The following is a 19,895-nucleotide window of genomic DNA, read 5'->3' on the forward strand; positions in this document are numbered from 1 at the left end:
AGCAATCAAGTGAGCTGAACACTGACCAGTCCCTGAACTTCCTGTTAAGAACATATGAATGAATGGGCAAGGTTGGGCTCCTCTTCAAAAACGTATCTTCACGTGGCAAAGTGAGCATACGAGAAACACTTTGCGCTGAAACTAGCACGTACATTGCTGGTTCGCCATTCGCTGTCAAGAGCTCTTTCCTGTATCAGAAGGACGTTATCACTGAATCAGCAACTCAAATGGAATTTCACTACAGCACTTTGAGAACACAGATGAATTTGGCAGGGTGTGAGATGTTCCGTTTACTGTACGGTTTCTACTTTCTGAATATACCTTTTCATTGTAAGCTGTGTGACATCTCACCCTCCTCTCCAAACAGTGGCAACCGTCTATCTGGTAAGTGAAAATGCACACGCTCCCCCTTGCAGCTGCGTGCAGGGTGCTGTTGCAAAATGTTATGGTAGATGCTAATGGGCTTTTCCTTCAAGCCCTACTTTCTCACTAAGCTTGTCCCTACTCACACCCACCTGTTGAACAAGCACTTTTTGAATAAAGTGCAATTCAAGTCTGGCGCCTTGCTGGATGCCTACTGGACATGAATACCTGGTGTGCTCCCAATGGAAAGAACATTTTGCAGTTATATTACTAGAAGCTGCACTATGATCAGCTTGAAGAGTTCATGGAAAGCTTGATTGTGTTCTGGTGGACAGAAATTAGTTTAATAATTTACTTTGTAGTTTTTTACTTAAAGGCTAGCTGGACAACATTAGACACCTTGGAATGGCATTTCCAGCTTGCTTCACATTCCAGGAATGAATTTGGGAAGTTACTCCCAGGTAAGTACACACACAGTGGCAAAACTAGTAGACTCTCCGCTGAGAATATGATTTGACGAAACAATTTCCCCCCCTTATCTTCCTCGTGCCTAGTAGCAAGCTGGGAGACAACATTAAAAAGTCACAATGCTCAGAGGCCTTTCTCCAAGTCCCCCTTACCTTCAGAGGAGAGGAGAGTGGTAGATGGCTATTGCATCATTTCAGTGGTGCTGTCTCCATGTATGGAATGCTCTCTGCAGGACACCTCTGAGGTTGAGAAGTGTTTTTGATGCCAGAAAATATGGCTTTATTTGTCCGGACCACGAATGGGGAACTTATGGCCCTCTAGATATAGCTGGATTATAACTCCCATTATTGCTGCTAACTGGGAATGCTGGCTGGAGCTGGAGCCCATCATCATTTTGAAGAGCCAGATTCCACATCTTGATCTAGCCTTCTAGATCTTGTGGATGTTTATATCCAGCTGTTTTTATTGCTTTATGCAGAGGCTGTTGTGTGTCGTTGATTTGGTACTACTGATTTCATTGTTTGATTAGCATAGACTGCTCTGGATTGAGTCTTCTGGACTGAAAAATCAGGCAGAAAACTTTTGTAGTAACATTGAGACATTGGATGCAATCTAGCAGGCACCACTAAAGGCTATTTCAGTTCACCTTGGTTCAGGGCTCTTCTACATTTCCTCCCAAGGAACATTTTTATCCAAGAAACTTGGGACAGAGACATACAAAGCACACTAACTCCACCTGATCTTAATTAAAATAGAGTTTATTATTAGCTTCTCTTTTAATACAAACATGAGAAAGGAAAGCCACCTGAAGATGTAGCATTTGTTTCAAATCTGAATTGTGACTAATTAATACCTGAAATCACAGACTCTGTAGAATGCCTGCCTAGAGCTGGTAGGTTAAAATACAGCATGAGACTTTGGCTCCATCTGCACTTTGCATTTAAAACGGTTTCCTACCCCTTTAAACAGTCATGGCATCCCCCGAAGAATGCTGAGAACTGTAGTTTATTAAGGTGCTGAATGTTGTTAGAAGACCCTTATTTTCTTCAAGGAGCTACAATTCCCAGAGGTCCCTGGAAAGAGGGATTGCCTGCTAAACCACTCTGAGAATTGTAGCTCTGTAGGGAGAAAAGGGGTCTACTAATGAAATCTCAGCACCCTTAACAAACCACACTTCCCAGAATTCTTTGGGGGAAATGATGACAGTTTAAAGTGGTATGATACTGCTTTAAATGCAGATGGGGCCTAACAGTCCAAGTGCCACTGACAATTCAAGAAGCAAGTTGGGCTGGATATTAAGTAATAGCAAAAGGTACCAGATTGCAATAGGGACTGCTTTCAATGTATAAACTGTTTAGATCATTTGACTTGGAGTGGTGAAAGTTTGTAATCCAGGTTGCTTCCTACTTTTAGGAGCAGAAAACTTGATTCACCCCAAATTCCCATTCTGGACAAGCAAAATTAATTTACACAAAAAGCCAATGTTTAGAAGTTCACTTCCAGAGCAAGGAACATTATATACTAGGTTTTAAAAGGGAAAAAAGTGTTTTCAAAAGAGTAATGATATGAACTGAAGATCATCATACCTCCCTCATCAACACGTCCAGCACCTTCAAAATAGTTCTCCATTGTGAATTTAAAGCTTTTTGGCAGCACGGGACAAAAGAAAACCTTGCTCCATATCCATTGTTTGTAGTGGAAGAGTTTAGCAGAGCAGCCTTATTGTCTGTTCATCGCCAAGTCAGTACATTTGTTCAGGCTAAGCTTTCAATGCAGCTCTATTCAGCGCTTCAGGCAAAAGAAAGTGTATTATGCAGACTGCGTCTCTCCCAGGCCTCAACTAGAAGTATAAGAACGTGAGAAGCACCATAGTTGACAAGAAATGGACCCTGACCAACTGGCTTTCAAATCAGTGAACACAGAAGACCATTTCTCTGCTCCTGTCCCCAAAGGTTTCCAGTCCCTTGACCATCTCAAGTGTCGGGTTTTGCATTTAAACAGTTAGCACAGCTTGCTGCTCAGCAGCTCCTTGGTCTTTTGACTGAACTCCAGTGTAGGAATCGAGAGTCTTGCTAGTAAATGTGTGGTGAGGGGAGGGAGGGAAGAACCCTTCACTGGTCAATGCCGCAGCATTAGTCCCAGACTGGTTTTATACTGTGTTAGCATTTAACACTGCACTGAAAGGCAACTGCAGCCTGGTCCTGGAGAGGGGGAAGAACGTCGCGACTACTGTCGTGTTAATGTTCAAATTCTAAAATGTAAAACTAGTCATTATTAAAAACTCACATAGTTCACAGCTATAGGCCTACACAGTAAGCAAACATCTGTGGGGTTTTTTTTTGGGGGGGGTGAGGGACAATGAGGAGAAAAGGGGGGAAGACTCAAAAGTTTTTTAACCTCTTGGTTTTTAATGGAGTGTGCCCATTGGAAAGAGGTTCCATCTCTCCCCCCCTCCACCTGGAATCATGCTCCTCTGGCTCTGGGCTCCCTTGGCTTGCTGTGCTCACCCCGTCCGCTGGCTGGAAGACGCCATCGCTGTTGACTTGTGAGCTTGGAGTGGAGGTGGTATCCCCGGCCGATAGGAATCCTGGCGCCACAAGATCGCAGCTTCCCATCTTGCTCAAGAGAGGATGGCGTTAGTACGGCGGATCCCAACTAAGTTATCAGCACTGAACGATCGTCTCATAGCAGCTTTTGACAAATCTTTGTATTTGTCCTCACACAGCCTGGAGATAGCCTAGAAAACATGTTCAAGCCAGAAATATGAGCTCAGTAGGATGAGAACCAGGAATCTCAGGCACCCCCTCTCAGCATCTGTTTAACTGTATTACCTCTCACTTTACTGATTCAGAAGTAGCAGACAAAAAAAAAAAACCCAACCACAAACCTAGGCTCATATTGATCTGAATGCTTCTTCTGCAGGCTCCAGGCCAATTTACTAACTAGGTTTTTCAATTCTCAAACGGAAACATTCTTTAAGCAGCAGCGTCCAAAGGCACCCCACACCTGCCTGAAAATAGACACTTTAATTGCATTGGGTGAAGATTTAAGACACTACTTTTCAGTAAATAACTTCACTGTCCCTTTAGAGCAGTGTTTCCCAACCTTTTTTGGGCAAAGGCACACTTGTTTCATGAAAAAAATCTCGAGGCACACCACCATTACAGCCCCGTGACGTCAGCGCGCAGCGTCACGCCGGGAGGGACATGAATTGCTAGCAAATTACATAATCACCTCCTTGAGGGCTGGCTCATCTTCTCCGAAGGCAGAACCCCATTAATTAACAGCACAGACTCACACCATAGCCAAGACGAGGGGGGAAAACCTCAGTCATGCACAGTCATGCACATGTGGGGGCTAAATGAGGACGAAGACCAGGCAGAGAGCAGGGTTCAAATCACCCCACCTAGCCAGGACAATCCCTGGGTGCTCCCTTGGGCCACTCGCCTGACCCACCTCGCAGGGCTGTTGTTGCGAGGATAACACGGGGAGAACCACGCGCGCCCCCGGGAGCTCCTTGGAGGAGAAAGCGGGCGATGAATGCAATGCACGAAATATATGAGAGGCGACCAGGTTTTGCAGGTGAGTGGCCCCCGCCAGCCTCCGCTTCCAACACCCGGCGCAACGACGCCGAAGTTTCCCCCCGGGCTCGGCTCGGGGAGCAGCGCTGCTCCCCCCCGGCTCCCCTTCGCCCTCCCGGCTCTCTCTGCCGCCCACTGGGGACCCCCCTCACCTGCCAAGTCCGGAGCGCCGGTGGAAGTTGCATGCATGCATGCAGGGCGCCGCGTTGCCATTGCATTGCACTGCACTCCATGCAACGCCTGCACGCATGCATTGCCTTGCACCCCGCCAAGGGGTCTCCCCGCGGTCCGATGCGTCCCCTCCGGCGCGGATGCAGCATTGCAAAAATAACACACACCCCCGACGCAGCCCTACCTGGGGGGCAGCCTCCGTCGCTCCGCCTCCGCGGGGATCCCCGGGCTCCATCCTGCCACCCGATCTCCGCGGGGGCGCAGGCAGGCTGCGCGGAAGAGCCCCTGCCCACCCGGCCGCCGCCGCTGCGCTCATTCCATGGCCGGGAGAAGAGCGCTTCAAACAAAACGCCCGGCCCGCCAGGCCACGCTGGGAAACGTAGTTCGCGCACCCAGCGCGGGCGCGGAGCCCAAGGGCGAGGGGACTACGGATCCCGGCAGCCCCCGCGCCGGGGACGGAGGGGGAGAGGCCGGGTGCAGGGATGGAGGGACGGGTGGGCGAGCGAGTGAGTGAGTGGCAGCCGCCAAGCCTTGGCCGAGAGCCAGGAAGGGCCTCCCCGGAGGAGGAGGAGGGAGGCGCAGAGCGGGAGGGAGGGAGGGAACCCCAGGGGTCATCTAGTGACGGCGCCCCAATCAAAAATTTGACTTTAAAAAAAAAATCTTTCGAATTTTTTAATTTTTCCCGCGGCACACCAGGCAACATCTCGCGGCACACTAGTGTGCCGCGGAACAGTGGTTGGGAAACACTGCTTTAGAGGGCTGCACATTCAATATACTTCCAAGTAAAGCTTCATTTGCTTAGTATTTTTGAACCAATACCCAGACTCCCTTTGAAACATTTGCTTAATCTGTATAGGTGATTTTTAGCACCCAAAGCAGCACTGTAGTTCAGTCTGTCCTGCCAAGTTCATTACACATCTTTTTCACAACTTCAGGAGAAACAATGGGCATTCAGCTATGTGGGCAGGGACTATGTTCAACACCTTGCAGGTTCTTGTTTTGATAACATATATCTTGATATGAGAAGCCGCACCACTCCATCAGAACTTCTACTTGACTTCCAAACTGGCTCACATTGTTCTGGATATGCGAAGGGATCTCCTCTTTCCCTCCAGCTCAAGATTATTCTGCACACTGTTTGCACAGAGAGCCCTCCAGGTAGGAGGAGTCAGATATGCCCCACATAACCAAACTGTCCTGAGCCTTAGCATAACCACTGCACCACAATTTGTATAATTGCAGCTGAGAAAAAACACTTTCACTACACACTTCAGTCCTTACAATTCATGCATGTCTTTCTAGGATGGAATTACGGTATATTTTTTTCTCTTACAATAAGTGAAACAGCTGAGAGAGAGAGAGAGAGAGAGAGAGAGAGAGAGAGAGAGAGAGAGATGTATAGCATCAGGAACAAGTATAAGGGAACACAGACATTATTCCAACAGGTTGACCCTTTCTTCTTCGAGGCTCAAAGCCAAGTCACCTTTGGGAAGCAGATAACTAAAGTTCACTGAGACTGCAATCCTATATCCACTTACCGGGAAATAAGCCCAACAGAAACCGGTGGGACTTACTTCAGACATGCATTGGACTGGACTGGGAGCACGCGCACGCACACACACACACAAACACAAGTTCATCATATGGAACCTGCAGGTGGGTGTGAGTTAACGTAATTCACGTGTCCTTTTCTTCCCTAAGTTAACAAAGTGAAGTGATCAAGAAGAGGCTTTGCCATGCTTTCTTCAGGTATCATTAGTGACACCTTAAAGCCTGTATGTAAACGGGACGCGGGTGGCGCTGTGGGTTAAACCACAGAGCCTAGGGCTTGTCGATCAGAAGGTCGGCGGTTCGAATCCCCACGACAGAGTGAGCTCCCGTTGCTCGGTCCCTGCTCCTGCCAACCTAGCAGTTCGAAAGCACACCAAAAGTGCAAGTAGATAAATAGGTACCACTCCAGCGGGAAGGTAAAAGGCGTTTCTGTGCGGAAGCTGTACGCCGGCTCCCTTGGCCAATAACGAGATGAGTGCTGCAACCCCAGAGTCGGTCATGACTGGACCTAATGGTCAGGGGTCCCTTTACCTTTTTCAATAGAATGTATGTAGTAATGTACAATTATGAACAGAATGCGTCGGTCAGCACACAGAGTCATAATTGTCTTAATCAACTCTGTCTGGTTTCTTGACCTTTCTATTCTTTCTTACTCTTCTCCTAAGAAAGGATTATCTTCAATAGAAGGATTCCTGCAACTAAGAGGTTAAACCCTCCAATGAAACAAAACCAAAAAAGCTTAGCAAGCCACACTAATGTGATTAAGAAGGGACAGAAGCTGTTGCAACGCAAACAAAGTACCCAGCACACCAAGTCTCAGACCATTACCTCTAGTTTCTGTGCTCGCTCTTTACTAAGGGGCTCCAGCAGAAAGTTCAGGTTGTTGTCATCTGCTAAGGAGCGAAGGTCAAAGTAGTATTTGGCGTAAACACTGGCAGGAACATTGATATTGAACTGCAGTAGCTCCAAGAAGTGTCTTTCCATTTCATTCCTAGGGTAAAAGTGGTTGACAGAAACAGACAAAATAAGCATCTTAATATTATTCAGTGTTGCAAGCAACACCCCCCCCCCCGGAAAATGAATGTTGACTGCATCTGAAGCATTTTTATTTTTTTTAATGGGACAAAGCGAATGTGCTCATCATGTTAGATGCAATTTGAATTCTGGGACCTCCAGCTCGGGAGAAAAGGTTATGTTCTGTCATGCACTCACTTTGCTGACTTAGAAGCGCTGTCCTTTAGAGTTCCATTAGCACAGCTGTACACAATTCATACTCCATTCTCATTCTTACAAGACCCTGTGCTATAGTTATCAGATGAAAAGAATGATGTGTGCTGTTGATTAGCTCTGAAGAACTTGCAGACATTTTCACCAGGTTGATAACAGGAAGGGGGTTTGTTGAAGTAGAGGCGGACCAACAAAAGAAGTAGGCATATCACCACGGCAACAAATGGATCTCTGAAGAGCTGCTGCTGCTATTATCTGGGAGTAAAAAGCCTCTTGAGGCAACATGGATTCATCTCCAGCAATAAATAAATAAGCAAGCAAGCAGCATTAGGTAGGCGAAGGAGTTCTTCGCCCCGAGACTCCCGGGAGGATATATATCAGCACAAGACAGGAGGAGGAATTCTTTAAAGGCTGCCTTACATGCTATTTTACTGAAATCTATCCTATGGATTCAGGTGCGGGGCAGCACCTCTTCAGAATGGTTAGAAGAGTACTTGCAAAAAATAAGAACCGGTAATGGGTCTCAAAAGTAATACTTGCTTCATATCCCAAACAGAATCTTACTATGAGCTGATACATAGCAACATCTCCATCGGTCCAAACGTCAAAAGGCATGGTTCTACTTTCGGTTGAATACAGATTTACAATGTGCGGTACGTTGCATTTATTTGAATGCGCCTAATTTTTTTGCCAATTCAAAAGCAGTGGAATTGTGTGCTTTTTCCACTATTATGCATTTACATTTAAAATACAGTGTTAAGACCCTATTAGCACACTAAACTCATTTGCTCATCTCCTAATGAAATATAGAATAATTCCCTAGCCCAAATTAGCATAGTCACAAGGATGGGAAGAAATGTCTTCAAACCCGAACACATGAAATGTCAACATTAACAAGGGCTGATTTTCATGTGACCGACAAAATGTTTTAAAAAGCTATGCCTGAAGTGTTTGCTGCTGTGTAAGAAACCAGAACGAAGCACTGGGCTTTCTAGTACTTCTGAGCATGCAGAGTACAATGAAATATGCTGGTACTCCCCACAGAGATCCAAGAGATGATGGGAAGTGCAAGGAAAAGGTGTAGAAAGGAGAGGAGAGGCGAAACTTCAGGTGCAGAGGCACATCCCAGTGACAACAGTTGCTGCCTTATGACACTGCCGCCAGCCCAGACAGCCCATATTTAAACCAGTTTCAAGCAAATCTGGTTAAAACAAAAACAAAAACCCACCCCACCTCCATTAACTCTGAGCAAATCAAAAGCCGCCTATCGACCCCAGACAACAGAGCTTTCCCCATAAAAAACGGGAGCTGCATAACTCACAACTGCATGTCAAATTTTCAATTTCTTGTTAACTCTTCCTCACTCACAAAGATTTGCAGGGTGGGGGGAGATGAGGAGAAGTATCATTCTTTTTTTATATTGGCATTTTAGTTGACGAGACAGAAAACAAAGAGGAATGTATCATCTAGATGGCAAGTCTCAATGAGAATAGGAGCTTTGTGTGCTCTGCTTCGAGCAGGATGGACAGGAGGACCATTAAGCCCCCTGCCAGAATTAATTTCCTGCTCATATGGTCATAAAGCTTATAGAAATGTAAATCAGATAATGTTTGGATGATCAGCTGATCAGGGCTTCATTTGCCCCTTTTGTACAGAGCTCGCTAATACATTTTAATTGTGTAAAAATTACAATACTTTGCCGGATTAACAAGTCTATTAATAAGGGTTTAGAAGCTAGGAAAGGCAAAAAGGCCCCATGTGTTTGTGTTGCTTTATTTACTATCACATGTAGCCCAAGAATGAACAGCATGTCCCCTCTTTTATGCACACTGTAATCTACAGGATTAGCAGCTGCGTGGCTAGAGGTTTTTCCCACTCTTATTAAGACACTCCATTAAAGCAGCTATTTATATGGCAAAGGGTTTCAACAAACAACATTTTCCTTTTTCCTCATTTCAGATTTCTTGTTACAGAATCAGAAGTGCAGTGCAAGGAAAATTCTGATGCATTATTCTGTTTGCCAGCTTTATACATCTTCCCCCCCCCCCTCTAAACTAAGAGGCAGATCTTTTAAGAAACCCAATTAACTCCCTCATCTGCCTAGAACACTTCTCTTTTCCATTAAGCATCTTATCACAAATTAAGAGTCATGCTTCTCAATGCACGCTCTAGAAAAAGGACAACTTGCTGCGGCTGGACAACTCCTTCCTAGATGCTTGTCTCAAGATTCAGAGTTAACATTTACAAGTACAAGGTAAAAAATAGTTTTTTTAAAAAGCAAAAATACATTTCGCTTTGGGGGTCACCTCTGAATATTTTGCGTTGGTTTTTACAAGTTTGAGAATTAATTTCAGACACAACACAATAACGCTAAACCATAGCTAAGTGAATATGGTGCTGTAGTCACAAAGGATGCAGAAGTTTCTACTTCCATCTTAAGATCAACAAAAAGTTTGAACCTGGATTGTTTTAAGAAACCATAGTTAAGGTTGACCACAATTTGCCAACGTTTGGACAACACAACAAACTGCTTAATCTATAATGTGTAATGTGTATGGGTTGCTCGTGCGTAAGTTGCCGCCTCTCCAGGCTTTGTTGCCTTGCTAAACCTTTCAGTCTGGGCAGCTCTTCACTTCGTGGCTGCCTCAGTCGCTAGCAGAATCCGTCAGTGGGCGTTTCTTAAATCTTTTCCAACATAAAAGTTGTTTGACACCCAGTCTCCTCCTACTCTCTCTGCGCGGAAGTCTTCTGTGCAGGGTGGGCGTGGGTAGCGGAGGACCCGTGCTCTCCCCGCTGGTATCCGGTGAAGAGTCCTGGAGCCCTCTCGCCGATTCCCCCATCAGCCCCTCTATATCCCTGGTGTTGCGCTGATTTGCTTCCCCATCTGCAGAGCTGCCTCTCTCCCTGGTGGGCCCTTCTCCAGCATCATTTGAGAGCCTTCCCTCCGCCTCTTGCTCCGATGTCAGTTCCCTGACATAATGGAAGCAAAATTCAGCTGCTGCACTGGAGGAGATGGGTGACAGACTTGGGCATGAGGCTCTTTAAGACCCTAAGAGGAGCCTTCTGGATCAAGCCAATAGCCCATCTAGTCTAACATTCTGTTCTCACAGATGCCTGCAACTTTAATTCACAGCAACCTTTCTTCACAGGGGAGTCGCTCCATCCCCTTGGTCATTTTGGAGGCCCTCATTTCAACCTTTTCCAACTACACAATATCCTTTTTGATATGAGGTGAGAAGAACTGTACAAAGTATTCTAAATGCAGTCGCACCATAGATTTCTATAGTGGCATTATGATATCCTCAGCTTTATTTTCAATTCCTTTCCTAATGATCCCTAGCAGGGAATTTGCCTTTTTCATGGCTGCTGCAACATCTTCATCGAGCTATCTATTGTGAAGGTCTCATTCCTGGTCCATCATGGCCAGTTCTGTTTAACAAGCAAGGGGCCCAGAAGCTATTGGAGGCAAGGCGGCTTCCTTCAAGCCTTGTCCAAATGAAGGAAACAAAAAGGAACACGAAACCCCCCCTCCCCCAAATGCAAGCAGATAGTAAGGAATTTTCAAAAAATTATTTGAGGAACACATGGCTGAAAACATTAAGACCAACAAGAAGAAATTCTTTAAATGTATCAGTAGCAGGAAACAGTCTAGAGAGATGGTTGGACCCTTGGATGCCAAAGGAGGTCCAGACTATCAGCATCCAACCTAGCAACTTAAATTTAGCTTCCAGGATGTCATTTGCCCATGTCATTGGTGCCAACATGCACCATGAACACCGAATCCTCCCCAGCACTATGTACCAGTGGCTCATTCGGATAAACAAGACCACTGAAATCCCACACTGTTCAGCCTAAGTTAGTGAATAGCAAGCAGAAGTTCTCACATTTTTTCCAAGACCAGAGCTCTATTAAAGTGAAAACCAAACAAGTTTGGATTTGTGTCTCTCTCCCCCCCCCCAAAAAAAAGTATTAAAGAATAAGCACCATATTACTAGGCCCGGGTCAAACTGCTCATTGCAACTTACAGGGTCTGATAAAAATTGTGCTCACGAACTACTGTTACACAAAGAAAACCACAAGAAGTCACGTGCACACCATTCAAAACCTGATTTGAATTAGTTGAAGGCATATTACATACTAAATATATCATGGAGTAAAGGTGTATTTTCAAACTATCTGGGCTAAGACACAGATGAGCAAATTTAACTAAAGCTTGAAACTTACATGTCTTCAACTGTAATATCCTTCAGTATTTGGCAGTAATCCACATTCCACACGGCCTGATCATCCCACACCTTAGAAGCTAGCAGAATAGCACCTAGAACTATTCTCTTCCAGTTACTTGGGCAAATGTCAATCTCTGCATAGGTTAAGAGCCTTTCCAAGTAAACCTGCAGATGAAGAAAACTGTTCTTAAGATTGTAATGACCCAAGAGTCCTCTTTGGGTGTTCTTTGCTCCCATATTGAGCAACATGGAAATGAGAAGCGGGGCTGCTTAGATTAGCCCTTTGCCCTCAACATTGTGCATGTCTCCTCTGATGTCCATGCACACAGCATTAACATCTGTAGCAAAGAGGTTTCACAACTATGCTTGAATCCCCAGAATTTGTAACAGTCCAGGGTTATATGTGTGAGGTTCCCCTTGCTACTGATGTTTGCACTGAGCACAAAGCCGTCAAAGCACAAACACACAAAACCCAGAGAAGGGCTACTTGGCGTGATCTTGATCCTTGCTTCCATGTTGTTCAACACGGGAGCAAAGGACACCAGAATAGGGCTAATAAGGAATGCACAGTAAATGTTTCAATCAAGTACAATCTATGATGTAGTCAAACACCTGAAGGAGTAGTTTTAGTCTGATTTCCTGCAACTTCTTCCATCTACATCACCAGAAATGTTTTTGTTTTCAAGCAGACCAAACATAATGCACTCACTATGAAGGGTGGGCATTGTAAAGTGAAGATGAATTTAAAAAGTATTGCACGTTTTAAGAATTTGTATTTTTCTTAACCAAGACTAATCAAAACTACTCAACATCACTGCAAATTTCATTACCGAGATGCTCCCTATTCATGTGTGTTTGCACTCACTGTACATTCAACATACACATCTACATATACGTTTTATTCACCAATTTAAAATGAACTCCATTAGCTAAAATACATTAGAATCAAGCAACCCCACAGAACTGCCATATTTTCAGCTTCAAGATCATGTACAGAAGGGGGGGAAAGGTAACTCCCAACTGACTGAAAACTTTTGCTCCTTTCCATGGTGAAACAGTGCCAACTAGTGGCAGAAGTACTTTTTAATGTTTAAGTGACCAAATTTTTTACCGGTTGCTTTCTTACATGACAGAATGCTTTCAGAAGAATTCCTAGAGTCTTACACACGCGTAGTGCTGTTAGGAATTGTTTCAATACAGAAAAGCACTGGAAGCAGAATATTCCATTTCTGACAGTTCTAGTTTACTGAAAGATTCCTGAAGGTCGTGTGGAATTTTTCACCTGCAGGCCTTCACAGGAACCATTCCAAAAACACAGCAGAGGAGGCAAATCTTACACTGAAACAGGGCCTCAGTTCCGAGTCATGACAGACTTACTGGCTACAGGACAGCTACTTACCTGCACAAGTATTCCAAATTCAGAAGATGTAGCCCAATGCGTTTACCCTCTATTTCTGCAGCACAAGAGAACTAAAGGGATGGGGGAATCAAGTAGCCTCACATGTGAGTGGACTCCAGTTCCCATTGGCATGCCGAATGGACAGTCGAAGTCCAACAACACCTGGAAGGCAACAGGCCCCCCCCCCCACCTCTGCAATGGATTTGTCTAACAGTTATCAAACAGGCAGCCTAGGTGCAAGCTTATTGACACTGCTGCAATCAGCCTAGTGCATTTCTTGTATCAAGTTCTGACTGCTGCAAGGTAAAAATGACAAGGAGTCATTACATGAGACATACTTAATTCCATCTCTGATTCCTGCATTGCAGGGAGTTGGGTTCGAGTGCCCTTTGGGTCCCTTCCTACTCTACAGTCCTATGACTCTTATGAATCTAACCTGATTTAAAAAAAAATTAAATGCAAGATGGTGGTAACTGGGCTTACCACCAAGGCTTACCAGTGTCACTATTGCACATTCGGCCGTCAGCTGCGCTGCACTAAACAGGGTACGTACAAAGCGATAGATGTGCTTGTGATCAGGGTCATGTTTAAAGTAGTCATCTGGAACCTCTTCACGCTGAAACAGGACACAGTTCAGAAGTAATTTAAAAGTTAAGCTGAACACAGCGGGACTTATTTCTGAGCAAACATGCACAGGATCATGTTGTTAGTACTGTGAAAATATCCTGCATGAATAGGTCAGTGGGTTATATACAAAGGCTGGAATCCAAATGGCTGAGTGCTCACAGGAGTTCCTTAAAGGCCTCTCCCTACTGGAGCCCCCTAGCTTCTCTCAAAAATAGGGGACACAACCTAGAACTATATTCTATGGGGACTCAAGAAGCTACCACCAGAAGGGAGAAACTGACTCATGAGCATGGGTAAATATTTTTCATAAATACCCCCCTTTGGATTCCAGCTCAAAGCTATAGAAGTCCAACACTGCTCTTCCAACAAAACAAAACCTGTATCAGCTGTCTTGCACCACAGCCAGAATGTAGAACGGGACCAATTGGCCAGGGATTACACTCTGCAACATCACTTTTTACAGTACAGTGGTGCCCCGCAAGACGAATGCCTCGCAAGACGGAAAACTCGCTAGACGAAAGAGTTTTCCGTTTTGGAGGTGCTTCGCAAAACAAATTCCCTATGGGCTTGCTTCGCAAGAGGACAATGTCTTGCGAGTTCCTGCTGGTTTTTTCCCTCCCCCCCTTTTCTAATCCGCTAATCCTCTTATCAGCTGATCCGGTCAGCAGATAAGCCGCTAAAAGCGCTAATCCGCTAATCCTTCAATGGGCTTGCTTCGCAAGACGAAAAAACCGCTAGACGAAGAGAATCACAGAACGGATTCTTTTCGTCTTGCGAGGCACCACTGTATAAGAAGCCAAATAGCAATCTAGTTTTGTATAGGCTGAAATGTTTCTTTGCACAGAAGCTAAGAGACAAGAAATCTCTCTTATTTTCCTGAAAATCTGGCTTTCCTTATAAGCAAGCTGAAATAGACACCAGTTTCCTAGGTATCAGGGTTTTTTCCTGTTCATATGGGATGCACTCAAGCAATCAAGTCAAACTAAGGCAATCAAATTTACCGTGAGTGGATGTGATTTCTCATCAAAAATATCCAGTGATCTATCAGAATCCCTGCAACACAGGAGAATGTATGTTACTGCTGTTAGTAAAGCTTTCATTTGCATTCCTTTAAGAAGCATTTAAATACATCATAAGATGAGGACTACCCATGTAATTGGTAATATGGCAATACCCTGTTCTTTATCTCCTTTGCCCGCTCTCTCCCCTCCATGTTGTGCACTAAATGCTAACTCAAAAATGCTATAAAACTATATACAGTCGTACCTTGGTTCTCGAACAGAATGTGTTCTGGGAGTCCATTCGACTTCCGGAACTGTTCGAAAACCAAGACACGGCTTTCGTTTGTCCGGGAGCCAATACGTATGAGTTCCAAGGCATTCGGCAACCACGGTATGACTGGAATAAACTTTTAACAGCAGCAATACAGTATGCTTTGCAGTTGTTGGAGATCTAAGAAACTGTCCTGGGAACCACAATATACCCCTTTCACGGAACAAAACTGGCAATGTCATCAAACAAAACAAGCAAAACATCTACACCCAACAAACAAACACACACCCCTAAATCAATAACTTTTGTAGACTTGTTTTCAATGCCAAGATACTCAGCATGAGCCAAATTTGAAGTTTTTAGCAAGCACTTGCATTAAGGTGAGACAAGATGTCTGGACAAATGAGTAATAGTAAGCATATGGTCCGAAGGGTGTATGTTTGTGTGTGCGGATTCAGTGGCTGGATCTTGAGTAGTGTGAGTAGAACACAGCTTTCCTATCTCTTCCTCGCTATAGCCTCCTGTGCCCCCAGAAAAATCAGAGGACTCTCCTGAATGGGGTGGGATGTGGTACCAAGGGTTGGAGTGCAAAGGAGGACTAAGTGAAAATTGGGCAATGGACACCTTGCATGAGCAGACTTCCATTTGACAACTCTGGTTACAACCTGGGGTGCTAAAGAAACCATATGGAGCAAAGACACATCCCTCCTGCAAACACATTTTGAGCCCGTAGCCATAAATTACAATATGCCTATACTGCAAGGGATGGAAAACCTCAAAGAAGCCTATACAAAGCTTGTGTTATGACTGTTACTGTGGCTCCTGTCTTCAAAGAGACTCCCTTCATCCCCAGAGAGCTATATTTAACATTAATCTCCTGCAGTGAAGTAGCTCATCATCAGCCATAGAAAGTGGGGAGACAGGAGCACGCATATGCAACCCAGCCCTATCTATGAAGTCATTATGAACAGAAGGTGGCATAAAAATTAAGTTACTGAATGCAAAACTCGCATCTGTTGCACTTTGATTTCTGTTTCCAAGACCTTAATTTGGTAAGTTTGTGCGTGCATCCGTTTCTCTCTCTCAATTCCCCAGGGCTCTTTACAGCCACCAGCAATTTCTTAGGTATGAAAAATGTAGCTAATACCTGCCCGTTTTAAAGTCTTGCTATTTCATATTCACGCAACAAATTTTTGATTCTTAACAGCATTGCCTCTCCAACATGAGAGCCCCAATTAATAAAACACACAAGCTACAGCTACCTCAGTAACCAATGGCTAGCTGTAGTCATCATCAATGCAATGACTTGCAAAAGAAGAGTTTTAAATGGTGCTCACCTGTTCTTTATGTGATAGTATATTGCTAATGTAACACTGTGAGGAGAGAGAAAAGTCATTTCACTGTTAGTGGTTCTGCAAGTTTAATTTTGATACAAGATTGCTGTTACGAGACAAAAACAGATTTTATGACAAAAACCACATTAGAAACTTTTGCCTCTTCTTCTTTCCCTTTTTCAACTGAACTCATTTAAAGATATACGTGTAGAAATTCAACATGCTCTAATACAAGCTTGCCTGAACTAAGACTAAAAAGATCTTTATAATGCCAGGAACTGGATCATATAATGGAGCATCTGGATTAAACCTGTAATCTATTTAGTAAGAAAATGACCAACAAAATTAGCTTGTCTAGATGACTTGGCCAAGAGACCCCAAGGGGTACACAAATATCACTAGAGGGGGGACTATTGAATAACACTGAATATTAGGAGGGATACAGGGTATCACCACACTGATGATGTAGGCTAAAATCTTCTGGCCATTTATCTTTTTTTGCTGTAAGACAAGATAGGTGGGTTAGTGACTGTGCCTCCTCCTTTTCCAAGCAACTGGACGCTGCTCTCTCTAGGCAGACCTGTGGGCACATCTTGATACTGCCAGTGCAGAGATTGAGATGTTGTCCTCGCTGCATTCAGCTGGTGGGAGGTGGGGGAAGGTTCATTAGACAAAAGAGGCTGATGCTCTGACAGCTACAGAACACCATCGCCCATGGCTCCTTAGGCTTACCACACCACACAGCCCAGCTGAGGAATCAGAGGGGGAAGCTCTGACCTCCTACATCCACTGTGCAAGATCAACTCTTCACTCGCTCCAGTCTGAAAGCCCTGAGAATATTTATGCTCATGGTGCACAGAGTCTATTACCGAGGTGGAGGAAACTGTGTCGGGGTGGTGGTGTCTCCACTTCTAAGAGGCCACACCTATAAATGGGCTAAATCCATTTGCATGGAATCATCCCTTAAGCAGCTTGCCCTGTATTTTAAGCAGCTCACCCTACAATGCTGGTGAGTTTCAACAGTATACAGACCTCTTTAATAAACCTCTTTTCCATTTATAGCATGCCCCCCATTCTACTTTTAAGCTATAGTATAATTTCATTATACGACAGGGATAAAATTAAGTCAATGAGCCAAACAACAGTATAGGAAATTGTAAGGGGAAATAAATTTTCAAGGGGGAAAATGAAGGGTACTTCCAACACTTTCCCCTCATCGCTGCTATTCTGGCAACCCTGAGTCAAGGGACCCAATCTGAAATGATGCATGATGCTGTACTTAAAATCTCCACTACTTCTCAGCTTCAGCTGCGAATCCAACCTCCTCCTGCAGCTCTCTATGGCCTAAAGACACTGTGTGACTTACATGAGCTAATCTATGGCAAATCTGGGCTTTGTGTTCCTAATTCCTAATTACTGTATTGTCTCAAGCACTCCAATATTTTATCAGCTAAACATTTTAAAGTTACAAGCTAATTTTATACCCAATTCTCTGAGAGGGCAAAAATAGAAACTGGAGTATGACAGCTCTGGAGTCTACATAAGAGAAACAAGAAAGATGAAGATACAAAAAAAGCTTAACTATTAGGTAACTTTTCCCTGAATCAAAGAATTCTGGAATCAAGTACTGTGGTTAAGGAATAATTTCATGCCACTAGATGGCAGGCCAACCCAAGAGGCTACAATTTACTCTGTGTTTTATACAGAATGTTACCAGAGCAAAGGTTTCATAAAACTGCTGCATTTTACTTTGTGGGCAAAGAAAACTTTCCTGCTCAACTTATAAAAACCAGAATCAATCACTTTCACTAGATCCCGTTCGACAGAATACTGACTCCTCTGATCTCTCCAGAGGAGGTGAACATGGTTCATCAGTATACCTTCTCCCTAAAGACCCAGTGTTACTTACCATTTTATTGTGCTCCTAAGATTAGGCTGGCTTACTGTGCTGTCATCAATAAATATTGTTGAACATGAACTATACTTTTTTGTAAGCTGCCCTGGAGAAACCTGTAAGGAGGGGAAAGCAGCAGTGTTCTTAAAAATGGTTTCCAATACAACTATTTATGGGTTTACAGTAAGCACCCATATCCAAACCTACATATTTAAGAATTAAGCATTAAAATTCTATTAAAGAAAGCAAAGATACATTAGAGAAAAATACTTGACTGGCATAGAAAATCTCTCTCTCTCTCTCTCTCTCTCTCTCTCTCTCTCTCTCTCACACACACACACACACACACACACCCACCAGCCACCCATCGCAAGTCCTTCTCCAGGTCTGGACTCCCTTGTAGCTACTATTGTAAATAGCAGAGGAGAATACACAAGAAATTACATGTTTAAAGTTGAGGCGAAGAACATGTGCCAGCAGTGTGTCATAGAGAAGCTAAACGACTCTGCTGAAGCTCAAGGAAGGTATTCTGGGTTACTTAGGCTACAGATGTTCCCCCATTTAAAGCCAATGATTAATTGTGTTTAGTTTTTGGGAAAAGAGCCTAGGGCTGCCATACAACCAGATTTTCCTGGATACATCCAGGAATTTTAGGGAAATTTTTTTTTGCGGAATCAGGGAAAAAACAGCAACTAACTCTGTCTGGATTTTCACTTTTGGGAATATGGCAACCCTAGGAGAGTGAGCATGAGCACATTACATTACACAACCATGTGCCATCAATATTATACTTCGACAGTTATAAGCTATGAACATCAAAAAGCTACTCATCCCACCAAACAATTCTAGGAAAGTGTGTGAAAGTTGGTAGCAGGTATCTTAAGGCAGGGGTGAACTCTGTTTTGCAGAATATTTTGTTGTTACTGTACTAGAATCCCTGTGGGTTGTTTAAACAAACAAAGCACATCCTCAGGATCTTAACATTTAAAATATAACTAATCTGTTTTAAGTAATTCAGAAAAAATCCACTGTTCCTGAAGATGCAATGTTCAGACTGAGGCCCACCCAGTCCTGTAATCCGCAGGAATTCCAGCAACTGGCAGTTAACAGGCTGTTCAACGGAAATTAAACATGAACTACCTTCTGCTTCAGAGTTTACTCCCATTCTACTTTGGCTGCAAAGTGTTTCCGAAACAGAAGGGAAACAGGAGCACAGAGCACTTGTTCTATCAAGTGTTGGCAGGCAAAAAAATATGGAAGTGACATGCCGAACGGATTAATCACCACTAATCCCATTAGTCACAGGTGACCCTCTTCTGCAGCTCCCACTGAAGCACACATTAATGCTCCTTCTTCATCACAGCATTAGCCATGTGGGAGACAAATTTCATGCTCACTTATTAAAGATGCTTTTGCACTTGAAACAATTATACCACGTGAGTGCTTAGACTGAGATATTGTGCAGTCAACAACACCAGCTAGGATTGTGTTCTACTGCGCTATGGAAAAAGGAAACTTGAGAATCATAGAATTGCAGAGTTGGAAATGCCCCCAAGGGTCATCTAGTCCAACCCCCTGCAATGCAGGAACTTAAATATGCAGTGAATGGTTTAAACGTTTGAAGTAAGCTGTTGGAATAGCAAGGAGTGAAACTCTTAAGCTCACTGCTGCCATTTCCTGCATGTAACTAGCTGGGCTTTTGCTTACACCTTTCTTCATTTACTAGATGTACTTACATGGTTGATGTGGTTGCTTTTCCTCTTCTCTCTCACTGAAAAGGGA

The 19,895-nt window shown here is 44.0% G+C and overlaps 1 protein-coding gene and 1 long non-coding RNA gene across 2 annotated transcripts in view; one reads left to right on the forward strand and one right to left on the reverse strand.

Moving 5' to 3' along the window:
• Positions 1–1,573: 1,573 nt before the first annotated feature.
• The window catches only part of CCNYL1 (cyclin Y like 1), a 32,531-nt gene continuing 14,209 nt past the window's right edge, over positions 1,574–19,895 (reverse strand). The window contains exons 3-10 of the mRNA XM_083474372.1: positions 19,850–19,884; positions 18,129–18,229; positions 16,223–16,258; positions 14,615–14,666; positions 13,483–13,602; positions 11,586–11,752; positions 6,963–7,125; positions 1,574–3,568 (exon numbers count right to left, since the gene is read on the reverse strand). Of these exons, the coding sequence (XP_083330498.1) occupies positions 3,452–3,568; positions 6,963–7,125; positions 11,586–11,752; positions 13,483–13,602; positions 14,615–14,666; positions 16,223–16,258; positions 18,129–18,229; positions 19,850–19,884 (791 nt within the window). The 3' untranslated portion in view covers positions 1,574–3,451. The remainder of the gene's footprint in view (positions 3,569–6,962; positions 7,126–11,585; positions 11,753–13,482; positions 13,603–14,614; positions 14,667–16,222; positions 16,259–18,128; positions 18,230–19,849; positions 19,885–19,895) is intronic.
• On the forward strand, positions 7,132–11,313 carry LOC310693505. Its single transcript, XR_014519212.1, has 2 exons — positions 7,132–9,911; positions 10,347–11,313. It is a non-coding gene; the product is annotated as an uncharacterized lncRNA (long non-coding RNA).

The sequence above is a fragment of the Podarcis liolepis genome (assembly GCF_965112155.1).
Source record: "Podarcis liolepis genome assembly, chromosome: 1".
Classification (NCBI taxonomy): Eukaryota; Metazoa; Chordata; class Lepidosauria; order Squamata; family Lacertidae; genus Podarcis; species Podarcis liolepis.